The sequence below is a fragment of the Peromyscus maniculatus genome, chromosome 11 (genome assembly GCF_049852395.1).
Source record: "Peromyscus maniculatus bairdii isolate BWxNUB_F1_BW_parent chromosome 11, HU_Pman_BW_mat_3.1, whole genome shotgun sequence".
In the NCBI taxonomy this organism is placed as follows: Eukaryota; Metazoa; Chordata; class Mammalia; order Rodentia; family Cricetidae; genus Peromyscus; species Peromyscus maniculatus.
In genome coordinates, this window is record NC_134862.1 from 79,048,982 (window position 1) to 79,076,094 (window position 27,113).

Sequence of the window (27,113 nt, forward strand, 5' to 3'; positions counted from 1 at the left end):
TATGGTAGCTTATTATTGGAACATAAAATATGTTGGTCTCCAGATGTAATTTCTAGATGTTAATTTTTAGGGTTTTTTGTTTTTGTTTTGAGACAGGTTTTCTCTCAGTAACAGCTTTGTAGACCAGGCTGGCCTCCAACCCATAGAGCTCTATCTGCCTGCCTCTGCTTCCCAAGTGCTAGGACTAAAGGTGTGCACCACCACGCCCATCTGATGCTCAGTATTTACACGCAAAGTGAATTTTTAGACTGAGAACCTTTATCAACAACCATGATATTAAAGATTCACATTTGCCTTTATTTTTCAATCTTCTTTTTTCTTTCTTTCTTTCTTTCTTTCTTTCTTTTTTTTTTTTTTTTTTTTTTTTTTTTTTTTTTTTTTTTTTTTTTTTTTTTTTTGGTTTTTCGAGACAGGGTTTCTCTGTGTAGCTTTGCGCCTTTCCTGGAACTCACTTGGTAGCCCAGGCTGGCCTCGAATTCACAGAGATCCACCTGGCTCTGCCTCCCGAGTGCTGGGATTAAAGGCATGCGCCACCACCACCCGGCTTATTTTTCAATCTTCTAATTAAAAAAAGAAAAAAGAAAATCAGAATTGCAGTGATGAATTTGCTAAGTTTTAAGTGCTACAAAATACTGAGTGACAATAAAGTAAACAGCATGCTTTTCAACCTTGAATCCTGGCATGCTGGTTGGATGAGTCCTTGCTGTAGGTGGCTACTCTGTGCATTTAGAAAGGGATCTACTTGATGGTATTAGTAGTATCATCCGTCCCACCTGCCCAGCCAGTACCAAAAATGTGCTCTTTCCAGTGGGCTGGGGGGAACATCTTTAGTAGAGAGAAACGGTAAAGTGATAGAAGACAACATCCAAAGTCAGCTACCTGTTGCACAAAGCTGTGACTGCATCTGTTTGTTTTTATGCATTATCTTGAAAGTTCTCCCAAGTTTTTTGTTTTGCTAGTAAAATTTTCTCAAGGTACAAATAACTCTCCAGAGACAAGAAGATAATTTTATTTTGTTGTCCAGTTATTTTCTTAAAAAACTTTAATGCTTGATAAAATAAAACAAAATTTTAGTACCATAGAAACCTTTTGAAATGTACAATGACTTGTTATCACTATGTACAACTTCAAAAACAAATGCCTCCAGCTCCAAATGAAGTCATGCTCAACATCCCAAACAGAGTCAAGCTGAGGAAGCTTCCTAGATAGCCAATGTGAGTCTTGGCTTGGAAGAACTTATATAGTTAGAAAATATAAATAAGACCTTCAATGATTTGAGAATCATGACAATGCTGTCTGAAGTTCAGATATCTGGGAAGTTTGTATTGTCTATCAGACACCAACAAGCAAAATGAAACTCTATGAATGTCCAAACTTCAGTTTTCCAGGAGAGGGAGGTCCCACAGGTTCACAGTTCGTCTATCAAAAACAAAGGTTCCCTATGGGGCAGAGCTCACTGTAGGATTCATATGCCATTCTTCACCAGCTCATGAACTCCATTCTCATCGATGATTAAAGGTGCATGGAACTCTTTATCTGCCACATAACCTTCTAGCCCCTGAAAGAAGGATTGAAATGAAGCAGTCAGAAAAGTAGCAGGTGTTGCAGAACATTACTTTAACTACATAAAGATGAGTTACATTTGTCTATGTTGCAGAACATTACTTTAACTATGTAAAGATGTGTTACATTTGTCCATGTTGCATTTGTTTAACAATGTAAAGATGTGTTGCTGTTTTACTTTGCCTGCCTAAGGTATCTGATTGGTCTAATAAAAAGCTGAACGGCCAATAGCTAGGCAGTAGAGGGATAGGTGGGGTTGGTGGGCAGAGAGAATAAGTAGGAGGAGGAATCCAAGAAAGGGGGAGAAGAGAACGAGAGCTGAAGAGGGAGATACCCAGGGCCAGCCAGGCACTGAGGAAGCAGGAAAGTAGAACATCCAGAGTGAAAGGAAGGTAAAAAGTCCCAGGCAAAACACAGATGAAGGGAAACAGGGTCAATTAAGTTGTAAAGTCAGTGGGACACGCATAAGATAAGGCCGAGCATCCCTAACTAATAATGAGTCTCCGAGTTATGATTTGAGAGCTTAAATACCCAAAAGAAAGCTTGCTATAAGCAGGCCTTTGTCTCACAACACTGGCCTGGTGGGTGCACTAAAGATTTAAAGTGTGAAAGCCAAAAGTTGGTTGGAGAGAAAAACCTAAAGTCCACGTCACAGATTTTGTAGACTAGACTTGATAACTGATTTATGGAAGCATAAGATAAATACCAAACAAAAGTTATTCACATTTCTTTCTTTTTGGTTTGTGTTGTTTCGTTTTGTTTTGTTTTTCACTGGTATGAAACCCAGAGCCCAGAACATACTAGCCAAGTGATTATAATGCGATTTCTACATTTAGTAGGATGCTAATCATTCATTCCCACAACCATCAGTAAAAACAGTTAATTTTCTAAGCAAAATAGCTAATCCCTGCTACCCAAGTAAATAATAAGAAACTCCAGGAAAATGTATGTAACCAGAACAGCAGGGCACTTAACTCCACAGGTCTGTACGATGTCAGTGCTAAGTGTATGAACAAAGCAGACAGATATCTGGGGGAAAACTTATACTGAATTTAAAAAGGCAGCCCACTGATTATAAAATACATTTCATTTTTAAAAGCCTACAGAGGTTAATGGGCAGGTAAAACACACTATACATTATAGACTTCTGCTAATGGCAGTAGTTCACTATTAATGCTGCAATCCTTTAATACACCTCATGTTGTGGTGATCCCCCGACCACATAAATGTAATCTTTTTACTGTTATAAATCGAAATGTAAGTATCTGATATACAACCCCCAAAGGGGTCGTGACCCACAGGCTGAGAACCACTGGTAGAGAAGACAGACACAGCAGAAGTTATCAAGAATTCAGAACAGACACAGCTCCTCCTGCTCGCTCCTGGAGGAGCTCCTCAGGAAAACAGTGCATCGTCTGAAACAACTCCTGCAACCTAAAGCAATCCCTGCCTTTGTAGAGTTTACTTTAAACTGGTAAATAATAATACATATCCACAGGTATATACTGTGGCATGATCCACAGGAGCTAATCAACATATCCACCTTTTCAGATACTCTGCACTTCTTGCTGGTGCAAACATTTAGCTATCTGGAGATACACAGTACTGTGTAACAGAACAGAAGGGAAAGTGAAGCAAACTTACTTCTCCAGCATAGGAGATGAGAGGAGAGATTTCACACTGGATTGGTACATCGTTGGCATCTTTCAAGCTAAGAAAAAATACATATGCATGGTAAGATTCTGCTTCCCATGTTACTTGCTAGTATGAGAATAAAGACCATAGCTTTCCTTTGAGAAGCTTGCAAGTAACAAAATTCTAGTTAAAGAACGGAGCCCACCCTGGACCCTAGTCTCCACTAAATTCCCCGAAGGTGAACACATTCTCATGGTCAGATACAAACTACTTGGCCAAGTACCTAGAACCACTTCCAGCTCTTTATATACTGCCCTCTTACATAATCTCATCTCCAATTTCAGAAAGTTCATAAAAAAGGGACTAATGATTAGACATACACTGTGTGCCAGGCCCACGCTAGGTCTCTTGAATCCTTCACGTTTATTTTAATTCTCACACAGCACAAACTTGCAAGTCAGATCCTAATGTTGATTGACAAGAACTCTAGAGCTGCACTGTCCACACAGTGGCCACAGTGCTACTTAAAATGAAAATGTTCAAATTAGTTAGAATTTCAACCTTCAGTTATCAGTCATGATAATCACATTTCAAGTGCTCAGGAGCCACAAGTAGGTAATGACAACCAAACTGGACAGCATGGATGGAAAACATTTCATTCCTTGTTCAATGACAAGGACAAGATTTTCTTATACAATCTATTTGCTCAGTGGATTTATTAATATGTCTCAAAATACTTATGCTATCAAAAGTCTCCTTTAAAGTATTAAGGGACAAAGTGCCTTAATACTTCAAAATCCAGAAGGGCAAACATGGTATGTACTCACTCATAAGTGGATACTAGATATAAAGCAAAGAACAATCAGACTGCAACCCACAGAACCAGGGAGGCTACATAGCAGGGGGGACCCTAGGATGACTGTGGCTTATAATAAGTTTTGGTTTTACTCAATCACTGGGCAAGCTTCAGTGAAACATTTCACTATTAGGATAAGAATTTGTACCGTATCAAGTTGATAATAGAAAAATAAAATAAAGTTAATAATAATAATAATAAAGAAAGTGCCAAGGCAAAGTCAAGGACAAAGTCATCATCTATCAATTCTAGGTCACAATGTGATATCTAGACATTTGGAATTCTGAATTTCTAGATAATCTGCCATAAGTCAATAGTGTTTTCCTTATAGTCAGTCCTTGGAGAGCTGAGTTATTTGTTATCTCAAGAATCTTGCCAACAGCAGGTTCAAAACGCAGTTCAGCTGGTAGACTGCTCGCCTACCATGCATGAGGTTCTGGGTTCAATGGCAACACTGCATAAATCAAGCACGGTGCTGCATGCTTGTAGTCCCAGCACTCAGGAGGTGAAGGCAGGAGGAAATAAGAAGTTCAAGGCCAGCCTGCACTACATAAGGGTGTGATAATGGCACTCTTGATGGTAATCAGTAGTTCTCTAACTGGACTGATAGTCCACTTAACGGGGTAAATTATACCTGGTACTGGAAAAGCAGCCAATCGTCCAGGGATAGTGAAGACATGAACCTTGGAGGAGGAGTAACTACCACCATTTTACTAACCCACCATAATTCCTAGCTATATTCTAAGTATCTATCCTGTATTCACAGATAAGTATAGCTCTCGTCCCTCACCAAAGCTCTCTGTGCAACAGAAGGGAGGCATCACAGGACACAACTGGTCAAAATACAGAGAAAACGATCACGCGGTGCCCTGCCTCAATTAAGACGTTACAGTAGAACTCCACCACCAAAGGAACACTTCAGAAGAGGGGGCAGAAAGACTAAGAGCCAAACAGGAGAACTGCTGCTGTGAGAGTGCATCTCCTATAAAGGACAGGGAAGTGCACGCATGATCCCTCGACAGCGTGGGCTAGAAATGACAGGAAGTGCACCCATGATCCCTCAACAATATGGCTGCCTAAACAAGAGCTGAAGAACAGTACCAGTAGACATGCTAACATGAAAGGGAGAACTCTCACCTGACCCCACCCCTAGAACAAAAACTACAGGCAACAAAGGAATGCTGAGAGCAGAAAGAGTCTCCCCCGAGGAAGAGCCCTCTAACTGGTTACCCAATACCACGAGGTCCGCCCTGAAATCATCGACATACAAGTGACGCTAAACAGACTGGGACAGAGCAGGTTGTATTTACAGATTTAGCTATTTACATACATACATTAACAAGAGGCCATGATTATGAGAGAAACCAAATGGGGGGATGTGGGATGTGGGATGTGGGAGGGAAAGGAAAGAGGAAAATCATGTAAGTATATTTTAATTTTATAAAAAGGAGGGAGGGAGGGAGGGAAGGAGGGAGGGAGTCAGCCAGCCAGCCAGCCAACCAGCCAGCCAGCCATATGGAACATGCCTATAATCCCAGTACTTGAAGAGGCTGAGGAAAGTAGATCACTAAGAGTTTAAAGCCAACAAACAAGGGCTGTAGAGCAAGAGCTTCTCTCTTAGAAACAGAAAACAGTCAGCAACAGTAGACAGTACACACAAAACCCAACCTCTCTGAATCCTCAAGCTAAAGCTCTCTCCTCTTCCAAGAAAGAATGAGTTCTCAAACTGTGGTAACATCAATAAAATCAGAGAGTTCCTAAGGCCAGCTGGAGGCCAGTCTTTCTCTCAGCTGAATGCACCCAAGGCACCTATGGCCTGTTCCAATGCCCCGCATCCTGCTACTTACACACAGAATGAGGTGCTATAGAATAATGGAGAACTTCCTTTGGATTAATCCAAGTTATCCCAACTATGGTCCCTCTGACTGTAAAAACCGTACCCATCCTCCAAAGTTGAACACAAGTCCCAACATTCCCTTGCCATCTCTATTCATCTCAGAGTGACTGCTGCTGTCCATTGATAAATACAGTGTATTGATACCTAGAAACCCTGTCTCCAAGACTAAGGAGTACCTGTGCCACATGCACTGCCTGATATCATCTCTTCACTTCTATGGCTGTGTGCCTTGAATTCCCATAGGCTGTCAGAAATGGCTGTTTCTCCTGTATACGGTACTTTAGAACCTAGGAGATTAACAGCGGCTGCAGCCTGTGAGCTTGCTGGATATATGACCAAACTAACTCTAAAGGTCAATGGCAGTCTAGTATCAAGAAAAGGGACACAGGTCTCCCCACATGTGTGTCATATTCTTATGACAAGGGGTCTAGCTCTGTCCCTTTGGGGAAGCACAGTTATACTAAAGTAGGGAAATGAAGGCCAATCACACTGATAAAATGCATAGAGCCCAGTTCCATTTCATCCCCTGAAGTATTCAGTTATCATGATGAGAATGTAGTTTGAACCCAAGAAACAAATATATAACTAGTCGGACTATATGACTTCTGTTCTAGACCTGCAGTGGTAGCCTTTGAATCCAAATGGGAAGACACCAAGAAAACGGACTTCAATAGCCAAGTTTAGAGGTCCTGGAGGAGGAAGACAGAAGTGGTCAACACCAAACAGGCTCTCAGCTTACAGGTGAGACAGCCCAATAACAAACTGCTCCCTAATTTCCTCACCAAGCAACTTCTTAGTAGCTAATAGTAAGTGAAGATGAAACGTAAAAACACCACTTTTTGTCAAGACTCCACACCCTTGCTTCCACTCTTCAGAGTACTTCTCTCTCCCACATAAAGTATTTTCTTTTCATAACTCAGATTCTTAATTTTTATTTATTATTAGGGTGTGTGTGTCTGTCTGCCTGTCTCTCTGTCTGTCTGTCCGTGTACATGTGCATGGGTAGTCATATGTGGTGGTCAGAGGGCAACTTTGCAGAAGGCTTTATGTGGGTTCCAGGAATCAAACTTAGGACATCGGACTTCTGTGTCAAGTGCCTTTACCCACTGAGCCATCTCGACAGCCTTCCTTCTCCATCATCTCATTTGGAAGTATCTTTCTCAGCTCTCTGTAGGCATCCTTTGACACTGAGGATTTTAGTAGGAATTTCTTATGAGTCCATGATGTCATTTGGGTTGATTATTGTACAAAAAAAGGTAATGGGAAGAAACACTAAAGAGCCGGGCATGGTGGCGCATGGTTTTAATTCCAGCACTCCTGCAGAGACAGGCAGATCTCTGTGAGTTCAAAGACAGCCTGGTCTACAAAGCGAGTTTCAGGACAGGCCATGCTACACAGAGAAACCCTGTCTCAAAATTAAAAGAAAAAGAAGAAGAAATACTAAAGAAAACAATCTAAATAAGAATGTTTCTGGATCTTAACAAAAAATAGAATAATGTTGCTTTTAGCTATATCATTAAAAAACTGTTGCATTTTTAAGGTAACATTATGGTTCAATAAGGAAACTCAGAGTCAAAGGCATATTTCCTAAATTATAAAAGTAGTTTGTCTACATATTAAAAATAATGGATTCAATAGAAAATGATAAAAGGCTCTGTGCCCCAGCTCCCATGGTGTAAGTGGCAACAGTTATCTACGACTCCTGGAAGAAGACAGACAGATCTATAAAATGAGATCCCTTTCTTGTCTACAGGGCCCCAGAGACACAGTGCTCACAGGCCTTGCCCACTGGGCAACGAGTAGCCTGACAAAAGGCACATGGATGGAAAGTGTCATCAAGAATGGCTCTATTTCTGAGACAACTTCCACCTCCAGATTTTTTGCCCTAGACCTTGTTCCAAAATTACCTGAAAATCTTAAAATTCAAACCAAATCCAGTGTAACTTTTAAATGTATTTTTTAATTTGCATTTTATGTGTACAGGTAGTTCGTCTGCATGTATGTCTGTGTACCATGTGCATTCCTGGTGCTCAGCATCCATGGAGCCCAGGAGGTGTAAGATCTCCTGGAACTGGAGTTACAGATAGTTGTGTACTGCCTTGTGGGTGCTGAGAATTGAAATCCAGGTTCTCTGCAAGAATAACCATTGCTCTTAACCACTGAGTCTTTTCTCCAAACTCTAAACCCAGTAACTTTTAAAGGACAGCAAAAATATTAGCTGACCTTTTAGCTATAAAGATAATGGCAAAAATAATACAAAAACAACAATAAAAAAATCTTTCCAGTAACCAGATGAGAGAAGTTATACTATTTCTAGCTATAAAATGGACTGCCAACATAGAAGAAAATATACATGCTTTAGAATCAAAATAACTCACAATGATGAAAACACAGTGACCCTAGCCACACATGGTGGTATGTGGCCATAATCCCAGCACTTGAAGGCAGACAGGAGAATAGAGTTCTAGGCCAGCCTTGGCTACAAACCAAGACCCTTTCTCAAAACAATAACAGAGCCAAAAAAATGTGCAAATAAAATAAAAGATGTCTTCTCCATATTAGAAGCTGTTGAATGTCAGGAGCAGTCAACCTCCATATTGAGAGCATATATATTGAATTCAGTAAAACTCATCACAGAATGCTATTTTCATCTAGCTTATCCTACAAGGGATATACTAGAATCCAACTTTGTTCTTCCTGTCTGTAACCTGCCCTGGATCCCAACACCTGTAAACATGTCACTATGGGCTCAAACACCCATGCTCAGATTCTTTAGTAAAGCATGCTCCCCACTTCCTGCATGCACCGATTCTGAGTTAGTGTTATCCAGATAGATACCTGCCACCAGGAAAGCAGCGCACCCACACCAGAGCGTCAATCATCCTCCCTCCAGAAGCCCAAAAGACAGAACACTAAACTACGATGCCAGTTAGTGTGGAGAGAAGCACAGCCCCATCACCATGCACTGCAGGCAGGCTGGTATATTTACTTGTGATTGACATCAGCTGTGATGGTCTCAGACTTTCCATTGGTGGCACTGCTATGTAGGAATAAATAAGCATTAATGGGAATGGAGACAAATAATAACAATGAAATGGAGCTGCAAAATATACTTAACCAAATGGCATGCCCTTATGGTAAATCATAAATTTGGCACTATAAACAGTTAAAAAAAATTAAATTAAAAAACCAAACTCAATAACCAAAGTTGAGCATGAGAATAATGTGACATGTCACAGAGTACGCTTACTGACAAGGCAGAGCCTGCTGTAAGTGGCCTTGACTCAGAGACAGCCAGCACCATTCCTTCTATAGAATCTGTCATGGACAGTGCCCTCCACTGCCCAGTGGGCCAGTGTCTGAGCTTTCTAACACTGTGGTGCATGCAGCAAGCATTTTACCTCTGAAGAACAAAAACTAAATGGCAAAATAAATCACCTAAGTACAAAACTACAAAGACTTATAAAGGGACATTCTAGGTGCCAATGAGTTTTATAAACTCACAGTGGCTAAGATAAAGGACTTATGCTAAAAGTGCTTTATCTAAAATTGGAATAGCTCCAAGTACCGTTTTTCTTACCCTCTGAAACCCAAAACGTTTCTGAAGTTTGTGTATCACTGAACGTAATGGGCATTCCCTTCCCTTCACGGCACCTTCTCTAGGTCATTATAAGAGAATGTTGCAGAGAAGCTGTGGGTGAGAAAGTTCTGGAGGGTCTCAAACATAGCCAGGGCAGTAGAAACAACTTCTGTGGCTAAGCACCTTGCCTGTGGTACAGTGTGTTGCTAATAGCGTTAGCCACATGACATACAAAAATATCGTCTGACCGTTATTTAGTAGAAATTATTTCACTGACACAATGAGGATGCTCAAAACAAACAAACAAAAAACTGAGAGCTCTTCAGGAGCTTCCTCTTAGAGAGAAGTGAGGCTGACATTTCCACCGTAAAGGGCAAAGCTGTGGTCACCTTACATCAGTAATTACTCACACAGTGAGACTTTAAAAATAAGTAAATAAACAAGAGCCGATCTAGGGATACATCAGGCAGAAGAGGGAGAAGTCCGAAGCGGTACAGACACACCAAAGCAGACAGCGAGGGACTCACCGGGGAATTGCTGGGAGGCGCGAGCGGTTCTCATCTATGAAGTGCCCCCCGGCATTGAGGACCCAGCAGTGATGGAGGGACATCAAGGCATGCCTCGCAGTGGTCGGGTTGTCCTTCCCATTCTGACTGTCTGCATTCTTGAGAGGGGAGAACTCGTCTTCCCGCAAGACTTCATATACCACAAACTTCCTGGAGTGGAGCCACAGAGACTTCATTCTTAGGAAATACAACCATCCACACAGCCTCTGATCCCTCCCAGCATGCCTAGCCTTTGGGACTCAGTGACTAGGCTTCTTCAGCCAATTCCAAGTAACCACAAATAGTGCTCATCACTAATCCAAAGAGAAATGGAACTTTTTTCTCCATTGAAAAATGAAAACACCTTTCCACAACACTTATTTTAGGATGAGAAAGACCAAAAAAAATTAATGTACAAAGATCACATTAGTATCTATTTGGAGGGCAGATAAAAAGGGCATTAGTATAGTGTGTGGGAAGTAGACCAGATTCACTCATAACCCAACCATCAGGAGGTAGAGACACAAAGATCAGGAGTTAGTTCAAGCACACCCTGGCTAGTAGCCTGGCCTACACAAACCCCGTCTGAAAACAACAGGGTGCAAAGGAAAAGGAAGACACATGGTTGTGTAAGAACAATCTTCTACAACCAATCTGTTCACTGCATTTTCATATCGGCCAAATTCTAAAAGATGTATCATCAAACATGTGATCTTTATATAGTCTAAAGAGTTCACTGAACACACACTTATACGTCAGTTATGCTAAACAAAGCTGGTCAACTATATTAATCTCTTTAGTCTCTGAGTGAAAAACAAACAACTTTAATGACTTTGCAACAGACCTAGATAGTGGCCGTTGATTATTTTGAATATTCTGCTTTCAGGCAACTCAGACCACAGCACACCTGGCGTGGGAGCTTTAGACTGGAGAATGACTTTAGACTATGCACTCGTGATCAAGATGTCTGGATGAAACAGACACTCTCAAGTGATTCCCGAGCACGGCTTCTTGGCTAACAGTAAAAAAAGCAACATTTCAAGACATATACTTGATCTCCCTGGTGCTAGTCAAAGCGTACTTTGCAAACTGGAAGATGTCAAAGACAAATTTTTCCATCTTTATTCCATTTGGCTTGTCTGGCTTAATTAAGTGCCCCTGGGAATCCACATATGGAATCTTCTTTTGAGCCACATGGTGCTGCAGCTGAGGTTCGTAGACACTGAGAAATAAAGGGGGGAAGTCATGATCATTTTCCAATTTAAAACAGAAAAGCAAATCTGAAAATACTCAGGCACAAGTATATCACCCAGTAACCCTGAGGTTTTCCGAGTGAAGACATTTAAGAAGTTTCAGCTCATGTGTAAATAGCATGTAAGTAGATTCCTCCTAGGACATTCAACTGATTTTTACATTGAACAAAAGCCCAGCTGGCCGTGGCAGTGCGCAGGCCCAGTCCTAGCACCAGAGGCAGGAGGCTCTCTGGGAGACAGGGGGATCCTGCACCAGGGAAAGCCTCCCCCCAAACCCAGCACCTAACACAGCTTGCGAAAAGCAGTCACACATGAAGAGTTTTCTCTCTGAGAACGCTCATCCTCAAGAAGGAAAATGACTTCTGTGGAGCAGGACTTGGGGTTTCTACCTACCTCCCCAAAGGTCTAGTTTCTAATTAACAACAGTTAAAAAAAATTCGGGTCCCTATTAGGTCATACTTGACAACATCTTTCAGGAATGGCACAGTGAAGAAATGATTGGCGATGTTTCCGGCGTTGAACAGCAGGCGTCCATCTGAGCTTCGTTTCTGAGCTGTGGCCAGAGAAATCTCACTGTATTCCACCACCTGGTACACTCCGTCCACTCGGCAGACCACTCCAACTGGTTCTGTGGGGTTTGTTTTCTCGACCACCTGCCCGTCAAAAGAAGACAGCAGTAAAGAAGAAATTTAATTAATGGTTCTTTTGGAGACACGCCATATGAAAAGGCCACCTTTACATTTTGTTTACGTTGTTTTAAGTTCAATCCAAGAGAAGGCTTTAGCATTTTAAAAAAATACTATATTCTTTGACAGACTTCTCTCCAACCAGAAATCAGGGACATTGTGTCCTTCCTACTTACCACAAACCAAAACCAGAGCAAAAACACCACTACCTACATCCAGCCCAGGGGAAACCAAGACAGGGACCTCTGCTACCTACATCCGGCTCAGGGAAAAACCAGGACAGGGAATAAATAGATGAAGAGCTGGTTTCTCCAGATACCTTGCATTTCTAATTTAATTTATCCTTAATCACACTTAAGTACGTAGAAAATAAATTAATGTATCTGGGAATCCTGGGAAATACAAAAGATGCAGGGAAGGCGTTCTCGCTCACTTTAAACGGCCCAAATCATCGCTTCACTGGAATTCTGTTTCTTGAGTTTTCAGTCAATAATTAAGCATTTTCCTTATTTTTCAGAAACCTGGATAGGAAGCAGGAAGGTGGAAACAGACGGATCACCTGGCTCCCACTCCCAGTTCAGTCTGAAGACTACCCATACTTATTCACTTCATGCTGGATTTAATTTGAAGTACAAGAGTCTAAGCCTTTAAATGTCCTGAAAGCCAGTGATTTGCTCATTGAATACCGGCTCTAGGCCGACAGAGAAGATGAGGGAGAGTGTCTATCTATCAAATCCGAGGGCAAAGATAACATGCAATTCTTAAAATCCCTCAGGTGAGCCTGACATGTTACTACCCTAAATTTTAACATGACCTGAGCCACATACCTGGAAGAAAACTAAGGACTAAGTCCACATTGCACTAACATAAAATCAAAATTCCTACTGAGTGTGGTGGATTGTGCTGCTGTGACAGAAGCACCTGAGAAGCTGAGGCAGAAGGGACTGCTGCAAGCATCAGGCCACCTGGACTACAAAGTGATACCTAATTAATTATAATGAAGTGTCCAGATGAAGGCATGAATAGCCCATCCAAGAATCACGTAAAAAAAAAAAAAAAATAAGAATACTTGACAGCACTGTTTATAACACTGTGTGTGGCAGAGTGTTTAAAAATCTGTCCCCATCTGGAAAGTATACCCTAAGTCTACATAAAATATTATCAGTAAGCTTCTTAGAATACACAGGGCCAGTCCCGGTCTCCTCGGGGAACTAAAGCCACCAGTGAGGACTTCATTTACACAGCATTTAGAGGCATGGGGGGGGGGGGTTCCTGCACATGTAAGTGCCTGTGTAGTAAACTGTTTGTCACCCAGAAAGGGACACAGGACTGACTGGGAAGAAAGTTTTAACCAAGGAGGTAGATTAAAACAGAAGGAAACATACAGCAACATGATTTAAAGCGATCAAAGCCTGTTTGTAATTCCTGTCAATCAACCTATCACCACCCTCACTCCCTCTACTCTCCAATCGATGCCTTACGAGGCAGAGGACTTTCCAGTCACCACTAATCCCCCACACCCAACCAGCCATGAGAGACAAAAATAATCATATTCATTTACACTGTTTACATTATTCGTATACAACTCTAAATTACATAACTAAGTGTTTGTCAACTGCATAATATTGGAAGTTGTATTCTACTGAAAAATTCTATGGTATAAAAATTAAGAGAGCTGATCAATAGTTTATAATGTTCTGAAAAGCAAGAATACAAGATAACGTAATTACTGTAATCACTTCACAAAAATGGTACCCATTAAAAATGGTTCCTATCTTTTGGAGTTTGTGCTTTTTATAAACTACTTCATTCTTCAAGTTTGTCACTCCATAAAAGAATATTTAGGGCTGGAGAGATGGCTCAAAGGTTAAGAGCACTGATTGCTCTTCCAAAGGTCCTGAGTTCAATTCCCAGCAACCACATGGTGGCTCACAACCATCTGTAATGAGATCTGGTGCCCTCTTCTGGCCTGCAGACATATATGCAGGCAGAATACTGTATACATAATAAATAAATAAATCTTTAAAAAAAAAAAAAAGAATATTTAGCCAGGTGGTGGTGGTGGCAGCGGCAGCAGCGGCACACGTCTTTAATACCAGGACTCAGGAGGCAGAGCCAGGCGGATTTCTGTGAGTTTCATGCCAGCCTGGTCTACAGAGCGAGATCCAGGACAGGCACCAAAACTACACAGAGAAACCCTGTCTCAACAACAACAACCAAAAAAAGAGTATTTAATGCATCAAAGTAAAGAAAGAAGTTATAAAGTACTGCAAATAAATTTACTACTATATGCTGGGATAATGGTGGCACACGGCTTGTAGGAGTAGCCAACCAATAACTGATTTGACTGAAGGCTTACTCCATGAGATGAAACCCATAATCGACACTGCTGGGGTGACCAAGACTCTGAGATTAGATAGCCCAGGAACCTAGGGTAACATCAAATAATACTAAAAAAAGAGAAAAGATGTAGTGATAAAATAACTCCTAATGATATTCTGCTATACTCGTAGATCAGTGTCTTGATCAGCCATCATCAGAGAAGCTTCCCCCTGCACCATATGGGAACAAATATAGAGACCTACAGGTAGACATTATGCAAAGAGTGAGAGACCGTGGGACACCCAGCCATAAATGAGATGTTTCCATCAAATCCCTCCCCTCAGCTCAGGCAACCCCGTGGAAGAGGAGGCAGAAGTGTAAGAGCCAGAGGGGATGAGGACACCAGGAAAACAAAGCCTTCTAGATCAACATGCTCAAAGCTCATAGGAACTCAGAGACTGAAGCAGCATGCACAGAGCTTGCATGGGTCTGCACTAGGACCTCTGCATATACATTATGGCTTCCAATTTAGTGTTTGTACAAAATTCCTGAGTTTGCAAACAAGTGCGTCTCTGATTCCTGTGCCTTCTCTTGGGCTCTTTTCCTTCTGTTGGTTTGTCTTATCCAACTTCAGTGTGACAGCTTTTGTTTTATTTCATTTTGTTTTAATTGTAAAAAATGAATAAGTGAATGAATGAATTAATTAATTAATTAATGAAAACCTAGCCACTAGGGTAAAGGTTATCAACTGAACTGTCCTGTCATTTATACCAGCTGGAAGAAGGAAAATCAGTTTTCTCCAACAGAGTGACACTGGGTATATCAACCACTACAGGGTTGATACTCATGCTCAGAATAGTTGACCAACATATAATGGACTTCACAGGGATTTTTTTTAATGGGGGGGGGTATTTGGTTTCAGGTTGATAGTTTCTTTGTATTCTTTTTGGGTGGTATTTTATTTTGTTTTCTTGATTTTGGCTTTTGTTTGTTTGTTTTAGAAAGAACTTAAAGTTGAGTGTGTATGGAGGAGAGGATCTGAAAGGACTTGGGGGAGGGGAGGAATATAATCAAAATATATTTAAACTTAAAAACTGTTTAAAATAATAAAAAATAACAAAAGAATGTGTCAAAATATATTTTAATACCTTAATTGTCTTATTTTAAAAAAGAAGAAGGAAGAGGAAAAAGGAGGAGGAATAGGAGCAGGAGGAGGAGGAGGAGGAAGAGCAGAAGGAGAAGGAGATATCTACAATCCCAGCACCTGGAAATCAGAGGTGAACTTACATCTCAAAAACAAAGTTAGGGGAAAGCAATATTTGTTAGCATTTCGAAAAAAATTTTAAATATGTTAACCTAATCTTAGCTTGGTTCCTTTTGAATTCTTTTCTGTTTACTGAATGATTGTAGTCTTAAATGACAGACCCAAAACTAGGTGGTGAGTCTGTAGAAGACCACAGCTGGGCGTAGGCAGCAGCCACAGCTAATGGAGAGGTGGCACTCACATCTCTCTGTAAACAGTGCACTCACAAAAGTCAGCACACTAGTTTGCAGTTTCTGAGCTGCCAGGAAACACAGGACTATTCTCCACATGGGCCTGTCCAATGGAAGTGAGAGAAAGAGTTGGGAGACATGAAGTCTAGTCCTGCTTCTGCAGACACCATTAAGGACCCTTCATCTGGGACTCAGAAAGTGTCTGATCAAGTGGACTAAGGAGATCATCTCTGATGCCTCTTCTAGTCTACTCTGGTCTCCAGTGACTCTGAAGCATACAGCAGTAAAGATTACGTTTCTATTTCAGAAAGAAGAGTGACACCAAGTGGAACAAAGTCAGAACTGCACAGTTTTGCTTTGATGGTTTTTAATCTTGGGAGCGACTTACATCCAATATGCTATGTTTCCATTACAATTCAGTAGCTATTAAAACACACAGCATGTGCTACTGGTATTTGATTAGACAGATGCCTTAAACAGATGAACTAAGTCAATTATTCTCTGTAGAGCTAGAGTCTTGTGTGGTTCTTTGCCTATAATTCCAGCCCCTTAGGAAACGAAGCCTTGACTAACAGCAACACCCGTCTCAAAAAAGAAAATGTCTTATTAGACCTATCGCTATAACCTCTCAACACTTGTTTTGCTAAAATTGAGGACTTCAGCTTCTGCATATGACTTTTTATTATATTTTAGACTAATGTGGTGAGAAATTACATTTTTTTATAATAGAAAACCTTTAACCAAAGATTATGGTGTGTCTCTTGGGGTTTCATTTTTAACAGACATTTCAGTTCATACGTGATTCACTTTGTTTTCGTCAGAGCACACGTTCTACTTTTACATCAAAATCATACACACATTCTACATTTTAACATCTTTATGGTTTAACATTTATATTTAATGTGTGTCCATTTGGGAGCGATTTGGGCATGATTTTTAAGGGGAGATGAGCTTTACTTAGCCAGTTTCCTCATTCATTCTTACTACAATTTGAAATGCTCTATTTTTTTAATTTATTGTTTCATTTTTAAATTATTATGATTGTATATGTTTATACAATACAGTATAATTCAATAAACATATATATAAATGTAATGATCAAATTGGGGTCATTAGCATTTACACCACTTTGTTATTACTTTATGGTCATCCCAGTTAAAATGGATATCATCAAATAAAGAAAAGTGTCAGTGAGGATATATAGAAAAGGTAACTTTAAAAAAAAAAATCTATTTTATCTTATGTTTATGATGTTTTGCTGGCATGTATGTATGCAGTACCCAAAGAAGCCAGAGGAGGGCACTGGATCCCCAGGAACTGGAGTCACAGATAATTGTGAACAGATATGTGGGTTCTGGGAACTGAACCCAGGTCCTCTGGAATAACAGCAAGTGCTCATAACCACTAGCTATCTCTCCAGGACCTAGAAAAGGAAACTCTTACACACTGTTGGTGGGAACATAAATTCTAAACAGAAGCTATGCAAGGCAACATGAAATTTCTTATAAAAACCAAAAATATATTCATTATGTGCTCCAGCTATGCCGCCACTGAACAGGTCCAGAAGAACTGAAGTCAGCATTTCAAGGTTATCCCCGCATTCCTGGGTTATTGCTGCATTGCTCACAACAGCTAAGACATAGGATCAACCTAGATACCCTCCAGTGGGTGAATAGAGCAAATGCTATCCATATATACACCATGATAGTAGTGAGTCATACATATAATTAAAAAAAAAAAGCCTCCTGTCATTTGTGCCAAAACAGATGGCTCTGGAGGACATTATGTTACATGAACCTGTGTTACATCTTGTATCTTGACCATCTTCCCATGCTTATCTAAACCCTGCAATCATTTCATCAGTCTCTGTGGGATTTAACATGATTGTATTGCACATTATTTATTGAGAATATTATTCATCAAAAGTGTTGATATCACTTTTTTTTTTTTTTTTTTTTTTTCTCGAGACAGGGTTTCTCTGTGTAGCTTTGCGCCTTTCCTGGAGCTCACTCTGTAGCCCAGGCTGGCCTCGAACTCACAGAGATCCGCCTGGCTCTGCCTCCCGAGTGCTGGGATTAAAGGCGTGCGCCACCGCCGCCCAGCTGATATCACTATTTTTAAATCTTCTGAAATGTTAAGTTCTCTTCTGAGTGTCTTATTCCTAGCCTCATCTATATCTCACACACACACACACACACACACACACACACATTTAAAGCCATTACTTTAGACAGCACTACAAACCACCCTGCATCCTGTGTTTATTGTCCTTCTGGCAGTAATTTATTACCTCTAAATGTCTTTATTCATAATCATAATCGCCATCATTTCTATCTTATTCACAAAACATCCTGAAAGCCCTTGTTAAATGCCTTTTTCAAGTCTGCACCTGCTCTTTTTCCACACGCCCCTGACTGACTCCAGTAGGAGAAACAACAGGTTAGGCTGCTTGAACATGGCTCGATATTAATGAGTCATCACAGGTAGAGTGATAACCATCATTCACTGTCTCAAAAATTCAAAGTCATCCTCACACACTTTAAATTCTTACTCATGATAAGCATGCATTACTTCTAGAACCAAGTGCTGTCACGTGAAGGAAACAAATGCAACGGTTTATATACGCCAGAAGGATAAATGGTTCGAAATCACTCCGATCACCTTAAAGACTGACAGAGAAAGACCACTCACATTACCTTTGCCCCACAGTCTGCTCCCTTCTGAATGCAGAATCCAATGAACCGTGGGTCCGCCACTTTTACCAGTATGTTATCCACACAATAGACGTGAATACTCCAGATGCCTCTTTGCTCCATGTCCTCTACAATGTTTTGGGCTGCAAGAGCCCGGTAGAGACCACCATTCCCATCTGAAAAATAAAACAACCCACTAGTAGCATACCATGGCCCACTGTGAAGGAAACCAGAAGACTTCAATATTTACAAACTGGAATGGCTTCCATAACAAATAAAAAAAAAAAAAACACAGAACAGAACTGAACAACCACTGAGTTCAGGTGTCAACAGTTATAGTACAAAGCACTTTAGCATAATTATGCACAGAGTAATATCATTAATGTAAATCCAGGAAACCTTATATATATAGTACAGTATAACAATTATCAAACACTGATTATTTCAGACTATGCTAAGTTTTAATAATGTTTATGATTCAAATCAGCCCTGTATTTATATCTCAAACAAACTCAACTATCTCAAAATAAAAATATTTAAGCATTTTATACTACTTCATTTATTAAGAAGCCATAGTTATATGAAATCCTATTGGGATTTAAACCAGCCAGGACGTGGTGGTGGTGGTGGTGGTGGTGGTGGTGGTGGTGGTGGTGGTGGTGGTGGTGGTGGTGGTGGTGGTGGTGCATGCCTTTAATCCTAGTACTTAGGAGGCAGAGGCAGGCGGATCTCTGTGAGTTTGAGGCCAGCCTGGTCTACAGAGCGAGATCCAGGGCAGGCACCAAAACTACACAGAGAAACCCTGTCTCGAAAACACCCCCCAACACACACACATACAAACACACAAAAAGATTTAAACTAAATGTAAGTAAAAGCCTTTCTCTATTTTCATTACTGTTTTAATATATTTCTTCTAACAATCTTGACCGTAAATTACTTAAACAATAATGAAAAATTAGATAACTTCCCATAACAGAGCTAAGAATAATAGTAAAGTCTTTTAGAGAGAGAGATGTAGGAACTGTAAATGCAGTTCAGTTGGTAGAGTACATGCCTAGCATGCTCTGGGTTTGATCTTCAACACTTCTAAACAGAGTGTGGTGGCACATATCCATAATTCCAGCACTTAGGAAGCAGGGGAAGGAGGATCAGGAGTTTAAAGTCCTGTCAGCTCCATAATGAGTTGCAGACCATCCTAGGCAACCTTGCCTCAAAACAAACAATGAGCTGGGCGGTGGTGGCGCACGCCTTTAATCCCAGCACTCGGAAGGCAGAGGCAGGCGGAGCTCTGTGAGTTCAAGGCCAGCCTGGGCTACCAAGTGAGTTCCAGGAAAGGCGCAAAGCTATACAGAGAAACCCTGTCTCGAAAAACCAAAAAAAAAAAAAAAAAAAAAACAAAAAAACAAAAAAACAAAAAAACAAAAAAACAAAAAAACAAACAAACAAACAAACAATAATATTCTTTTGCAAACAGGAATCCAGATGAAATACAGGCCCGCGCATGGCAAAGGTCACGGGGTTACTGTCTATTCCTTTCGGTCTTTTCTCCAAGTACAGACTCATACAGACGCAGGTCTCACAGTTGAGCTCACACTCCAGGTCACTGTGTGTGGTGTATAAACAGTACACTGTCCTGTTCCAATAAATGCCATCAACAGACTACAATGTGCACATACTGACTTCATGTATACAACCCAGTGATCCTACTCCAAGTGTATACACTTCTGCATTGTACTCTCTTAATGTATCAAGATTTCTCTGTGCTATTTAAAGTCTCTAAGCAATTATCTCTACACGATTTCAGAAATGAAGTCATTTGTAAACTATCATTTAGCCTCTTGCCATTTGGATGTTTTGTTTTATTTTTCAATGCTGGCATGTGAACCCAGACCGTTGTGCACACGAGGCGAGCAATCTAGCACTGACTCACATCTTCAGCCAAGCCTCCTGCTTACTAAATAGTGATGCTTTCCAGTTTTCACTACAGTAAAAACTGTGCCAAGGAAACACACACACACACACACACACACACACACACACACGGGAAGAGAATGAATATGCAGAAAGCTGCTCAGAGGCAGATAGTCACAAGAAGTATAAAAATGGGTCCATCCATTTCATCAATGGGACATTTTCAACTTTTTAAATTACTGTCAATTTGAAGGGGGGGGCGCTTGATATTTTTAACAGCCAAATCACCACATTCAAAAGAACACTAAAAGTTAATAATCTGTCCCATTACTAATAAAATAAGTCACCATTAAATACAGATGATCACAAACCTGGAGCCATAGAGACCTTGTTCTTCTCTTCCAAGATAATTTTCCCATCAAAAGTCATAGCAGGCAGCATTCCCTGCTGAAAGAAGACCACGTTCTCCTTTTTCAAGCCAAAGTACTTGTGCTTCGTGAAGAACTCCTTGGTCGATTCCATCGTTCTGCCGCTGGTCATTATATACCTAACAGAAGAAAAGCCAGTTTTCTAAGCCATGACACTGCATAAGCTAGGGCAAAAGAGTGTGATCTACTTCCTAGGCTATGGAGAATTTGTGAGAGCGCCTGCTTCCTTATTTGACTCACTTCATCTTGTTTCTGGCTAAGACACATTAATTAGCTGTTGTGTTTCTTCCAGAAATTGTATCAATCCTTATGGCAAAATCAGCCTCTAACAATATCAAACATGCTTCCAGAAGCAGAGAAGCTGTATCTAGAGGCATATGTAGGCATTTAGAACTCTGTGAAAGTGTACGCTAAAATTACAAGTTTTATTCTAAATAGAGGACAAAAGAGGACAGCGATACTACAGGCTAATGTTCTCCTACAGTTCTTACTAAAATCTGAAACAGACCCTGGACTCTGATCACCACCCAGTTATAATCACAGAAGTAAAATTATACATCTGATTGCCACAAAACTTGAATTCAGGGTCTCAAGAGATGGCTCAACAGCTAAGACCACTGTCTGCTCTTCAGAGGACATTGTTCACTTCTCAGCATCCACATGGTGGCTCACATTGTCTCTAACTCCAGTTCTAGGAATCGAGTGCCTCTTCCTGTATCCCTGGGCATTGGGCACACATAAGGGTACTCAGACATATATGCAGGCAAAACACTTATATACATTAAAAAATTAAAAGAAATATTTTAACTGAATTTATGATAGAGTGGCATAGGGAAAAAAGCCTATCTAAAACTACAATTAGAAACTGTAGTAGTTCAGGACCTAATTAGAATATAAACTACATAAAAGTTGGGATTTTTGTTTCGGTTCCTGATCAATACTAAGTGCTTAGAAACAGTAACCCAATTAGTAATTATTGAATAAGTAAGATGATGAAGAAGGGGGCTGGAGAGATGACTCACAGGTTAAGAGCACTTGCTCTTACAGAGGACTCAAGTTTGGTTCCCAGCACTCACTTGGTAGTTAACCACTATAACTCATTTCCAGAGGACCTGAGGCCTTCTGGCCTCTGCAAGTGTGTAGCGCATAGACATACAAAAAGGCAAAACACCCATACATAAAACTAAGCAGGTCTGTTAAACCAATCGTTCTGGGCAGTTTGACCTTTGTAATAAGCCGGGCTGCAATTCTTTGTTTTAGACAAATATAAAAGGTGAGAAACTGCTCTGTATAAGAACAGAAATGGAACACTGTAAAAAGAGGAAAGAGAGAAGGAAAAAATCCACCAAGTAGAAACCAGGGTTGTAAATAACATGCTTGGCTGCAGAGAACACAGATGTCCCTCAAAACCGCCACAGGAATCAAGATGAGGGATGGAGTTCACAGCATCCCAATACTTGTATTGAGAAGAACTTGAACATCTTGGAAAATTATTCCAAAAACCATGTCTTCAAAGGGTTCAGAGAGCTGCAGAGCAGCTGGATTCAGACCTGAAACCCGCGCCCCCCCCCGCCCCTGCTCCTCCGGGGCAGGGTGGCAGTGGTGGAGGATCTTCCAAAGGGGAATTAGGGTAAGCAGCTGCTTTGTCCTGACAGTCTTTTCTGATGCTGGTACAGGCTAGGGAATGTGCACTAGCACCAGACGCTGTTGCTGGGAGACAGAAAAACCAACAGTTTCGTTGGTCATATGGGACTGAAGTCATGAGATCAGGGCCCTGAGGGATGTCAAATGCACAGCTGCTTCCCACTCAAAACATACTACCCTCCAAAACTGCTCTGAGAAAGGGAAAGGCTGAACAGAAGTGCTTCTCATGGTGCTTAGGAGGAAGTGACCAAGACAGAGGCCCTGCATACTGTACACTAGTAGAGGTGTGACCCTCAGCAGAGAAATCAAAGTAGCTTTCACCTCTGGGGTGTGCATGGAAGAGGTGGGGAAGGGGAGTAGGAACCAGATAATCTGTACTTACGACCTGAAAAAGCCCAACGGGCACCCAGAACAGACCCATACCATCTTATCATGACATTTCAGACACTATCAAGAAGCAGCCCCAAAAGCTTGAAAGAGGAAACAAAGAAAATGATTAGGAATCACAGCAATGCCAGAAACAATAAAGCAACACCTTCCGATTTCTGGAAACTGGTTTTCAATCAGAAAGCCTCTTCCATACAGGCTATCCATCTCCATCAGTAGGACATTTCTGAACTGAGGGTTTACTGGGTACTGGAAGGAATTTGTAGGTGCTCAGTGAGGGGTGTAAAAATTAAAGAATGTGTGTGTGTGTGTGTGTGTGTGTGTGTGTGTGTGTGTGTGTGTGTGTGTGTACTGCCTCGTACAGCCACTGAGGTCATATAGATAGCTATAACATACACAGAGAATTACACTTCCAAAGAAGACCACTGGTAACAGGAAGTGTGTCTCCTTGTAAGTTCATATATGTTTTGAATGTTATAAAACAGATGTTTCAACATGAGACTTGGCTTACCATGGAATGACGCACTTGTTGCCAAACTGTTTTTCAGCTAACTGCTGGAGCTTCAGAATACGTTCTGCTTGAATCTGAAAAAGCGTCTTGTGGGATGGCAAGCCAACATCATACATGCCCTTGGGATACGCAACTCCAAGTCTTGTCCCCTGCCCACCAGCTAGAAGAAGAACTGCTACTTTGTTCTGAGAAATCTGGGCAAGTCCTGGAAAAGAAAATACTTGTATTACAAAACTTCCATTAATTCAACATACAGAATTAAGTTTAGGCAACCCATTCAAATACCAAAAATTACAGAGGCTTCAATAAAAATATTAAAATTAAGATATTTTTCTAGAGCTGGAGCTCAGCTGTTCAGTGCTGTTCTTCTAGAAGACCCAAGTTCAGTTCCCAGGTAGCTCACAACTGCCCTGTAACTCCAACTCCAAGAGGATTCCAATGCCTCTGGCCCCCATGGGCGTGCACACACACACACACACACACACACACACACACACACACACACACACACACACACAAATAATCTTAAAATAAATTTCTTAATCAAAAGAAAAAATTGTGTTTGTACTAAGCATGTATACTGTCTTCTTCCCTAAGCAGCAGTGTGACAACTAGTCATGTGCACAGCATTGCTGTGGGATGTTCTGTATGTCCTGTGGGAGCCTGTTCTCGGGTTCCTCGTGGCTTTACCCAGCAGGTCCGCATAGAGGATGATTAGGACCACAAGCCTTGAGTGCAGGTGTCTGAGATGGTCTGCACTTGGCTGTGCTGGGGGATGGTCTGTATGTCAAGTTGCTCTGATTGGTCAATGAATAAAACCTGATTGGCCGTGGCTAGGCAGGAAGTATAGGCGGGACTAAGAGAGAAGAGAAATAAAAGAACAGGAAGGCAGAAGGAGACGGCCTGCAGCCGCCACCAGGACAAGGAAGATGTACCAGTAAGACACACGAGCCACGTGGCAAAGTATAGATTTGTAGAAATGGATTAATTTAAGATATAAGAACAGTTAGCAAGAAGCCTGCCAGGGCCATACAGTTTGTAAGCAATATAAGTCTCTGTGTTTACTTGGTTGGGTCTGAGAGGCTGTGGGACTGGAGACTGAGAGAGATTTGTCCTGACTGTGGGCCAGGCAGGAAAACTCTAGCTACACAGCATGTACACTACACTGGACATTATGAATACTCTAGAAGTTATTTACAATAAGGGGACGGACATATGTAGGTTATATGCAAACACACCATCATTTTATATAAGGGACATAAACATTCACAGATTTTGGGACGGGAGTAAGGAACGGCTAGAATGAACCACCCCACAATACCAATGGATGATTATATCATTGTTTTCAAATCCATAGGTAGCATGAATTTTATCTAATTTGCTAACTTTATACTTTATGTATTTTGTATATTAGGTTTTCACCAAGATAATACACTAGGTATGATAAGAATTTAAACACTAATACCTCTATAAAACCAGAGACCCCTCCAGTTCTGAGTCCACAATTTTTCTTTAATAACTACAGTCCAAGGACCTCCCCTCCTTCAGCAGCCACGAGTTAATTTTTTAAATTATTCAAAGCATATTGTTTCCATAACTTTCACCCTTAAAGTACCCTTAGCTAGCTAAGATTTAATTTTCTTTTTTGCTTGCCTAAACAAGATAATTTCTGTTATTATTTCTATATAATTTAATTGTACCTTATAAGAAGCTGAAATTAAGGAAACTAAATGGGTACCTTAAGTGGGGAAAGTTCACCAACAGCCTCACGTCTGACTAGGTCAGTCTTTGTGACAGATCAGAACTGGAGACGGAGAACTGCAGTCTGGACCTCCAGGTGTCCAGAATCAGACCTACTTCTGAACACCTTTTCCGCACACACATCTCAGACCAAGGCTTCGTTCTTTTTGCACTATGTATTCTCCACACTCGGTATACATTTTGAGTTGCCTTCCTGTTAATGTGTCTTTTTCCACTCTTCCTGATCTTTTCATTTTCACTTTTAGTCTGAAAGAACATTACTTCCCTCAGCTACTTCACTCCGAAGCCCCCTCGGGCCCCCAGGCAGCTCCACCTTTAACACCAGCTCACCCGATGCCATCAACACCACTTTTAACTGGTTTCAGCTGCAACCAGTTACCAAAATGTCCCCAGGAAGTCCTTCCGCCTTGACCATGTCCCCAGGAAGTCCTTCCGCCTTGACCATGTCCCCAGGAAGTCCTTCCACCTTGACCATGTCCCCAGGAAGTTCTTCCGCCTTGACCATGTCCCTAAACTCCCGCTTTGTTCCAGTTCCCAGGTGTTTCAGCTTTAGTGTTTCTACAATTAACAGCTCACGGTAACGTCATCCTTTACTCAAGTAATCAGCCTGTGTTTCCTAGACCCAGCTTGTCACTCTTTTTTTTTTTTTTTAAATTTTTATTTTATGTGCATTGATGTTTTGCCATGGGTGCCAGGTCCCCTGGAACTGGAGTTACAGACAGATGTGAGCTGCCACGTGGGTGCTGGGAATTGAACGCAGGTCCTCTAGAAGAACAGTCAAGTGCTCTTAACCACTGGGCCATCTCTCCAGCCCCTGTCACTCTTTTCAGTTCTTTCCACCTGTGGGTGTGTACCCAGTCTGGTCATCACGGGAGAGACAACGGGGATTGTGACCACCAGTTGCACATTCCAGACTAGAATATTTTTATGTGCATCTTGCCTCCATTTAACAACCACTATTATAATATGATATATGATTATAGATATAATATAATCCATATATTGTAATTTAATAAAAAGGTTTTCTATGGATGAGAGATGACTCAGTGGTGAGAGAATTTGCTCTGTATGCAGAAGGGCCTGAATTCAAATCTCTAGCATGCACATTAAAAGCTAGGAATGACTGCACGCCTGTAACCCCAGCACTGGAGGAGACAGATGGATCCCAAGAGCTCACTGGCCAACCAGCCTACACAGCCAGCCTACCTAGCAGAAAAGGTGAACTTCATAAAGGGACCTGTCTCAAGGCAATGAGGCGGAGAGCATTATCAGAAAATGCTTGGATGTCCTGGCCTGTGCATGTGCATGCATGGGTTCAGACACTCACATACTTATGTGCATTCACTACACACATATAAAATATACTTGCACAAAGGGTTTCTGTATTCTTCATGCTCTTGAGTCTAGCCTTTGAGTGGACAGAGAAAAATAGAAGGAGAAAAGGCAGTCTATGGAGAAAACCAAGACCAGGACAGTTCCAAATCAAAAGCATTCATGTAGTTGTTCACAGAATCCAATGGGGAGTGAGTGCCTTGGCTGAAGGGATCAGCTTTTCCAGCCTCGTAACTACAGTAATGCTTCAGTGCTTATCACAAGTATGTAGTGCTAAAAATACTATCTTTCTTATAATGACAGAGAAAATACTGCTGGAAATTAAGTAGTCAAATAAAATTCAGTGATTTCTTCTAGGTATAAAGCAATGATACATTATTTCAAACTATATGGCAACAGCATATATTTCATATGGGCAGCATTTGAAAAAACTAACTGACCATAAATGTACTTGGCCAAGTAACAGGAAACTACAAATTTTTCGTATCTTAAAGCAGGCTGTGCATGGTGCTTCACACTTGTAATCCCAGCACTTGGACGCCGAAACAGGAGTTCAAGACCAGCTTAGTCACCACAGCAAAACCTTGTTTCAAAAAATTTTTAAATATATTATAT

At 41.0% G+C, this 27,113-nt stretch overlaps 1 protein-coding gene across 3 annotated transcripts in view; it reads right to left on the minus strand.

Annotated features, from left to right (window-relative positions):
• Positions 1-987: 987 nt before the first annotated feature.
• The window catches only part of Uap1 (UDP-N-acetylglucosamine pyrophosphorylase 1), a 41,730-nt gene continuing 15,604 nt past the window's right edge, over positions 988-27,113 (minus strand). Inside the window, exons 3-11 of one of the 3 annotated variants that reach the window (XM_042258552.2) lie at positions 23,406-23,610; positions 20,807-20,982; positions 18,528-18,700; positions 11,789-11,982; positions 11,158-11,298; positions 10,059-10,247; positions 8,941-8,991; positions 3,208-3,274; positions 988-1,558 (exon numbers count right to left, since the gene is read on the minus strand). In XM_042258552.2, coding sequence (XP_042114486.2) covers positions 1,466-1,558; positions 3,208-3,274; positions 8,941-8,991; positions 10,059-10,247; positions 11,158-11,298; positions 11,789-11,982; positions 18,528-18,700; positions 20,807-20,982; positions 23,406-23,610 — 1,289 coding nt within the window. In that variant the 3' untranslated portion in view covers positions 988-1,465. The remainder of the gene's footprint in view (positions 1,559-3,207; positions 3,275-8,940; positions 8,992-10,058; positions 10,248-11,157; positions 11,299-11,788; positions 11,983-18,527; positions 18,701-20,806; positions 20,983-23,405; positions 23,611-27,113) is intronic. The other 2 variants (XM_042258553.2, XM_042258554.2) reach the window with 2 other exon arrangements.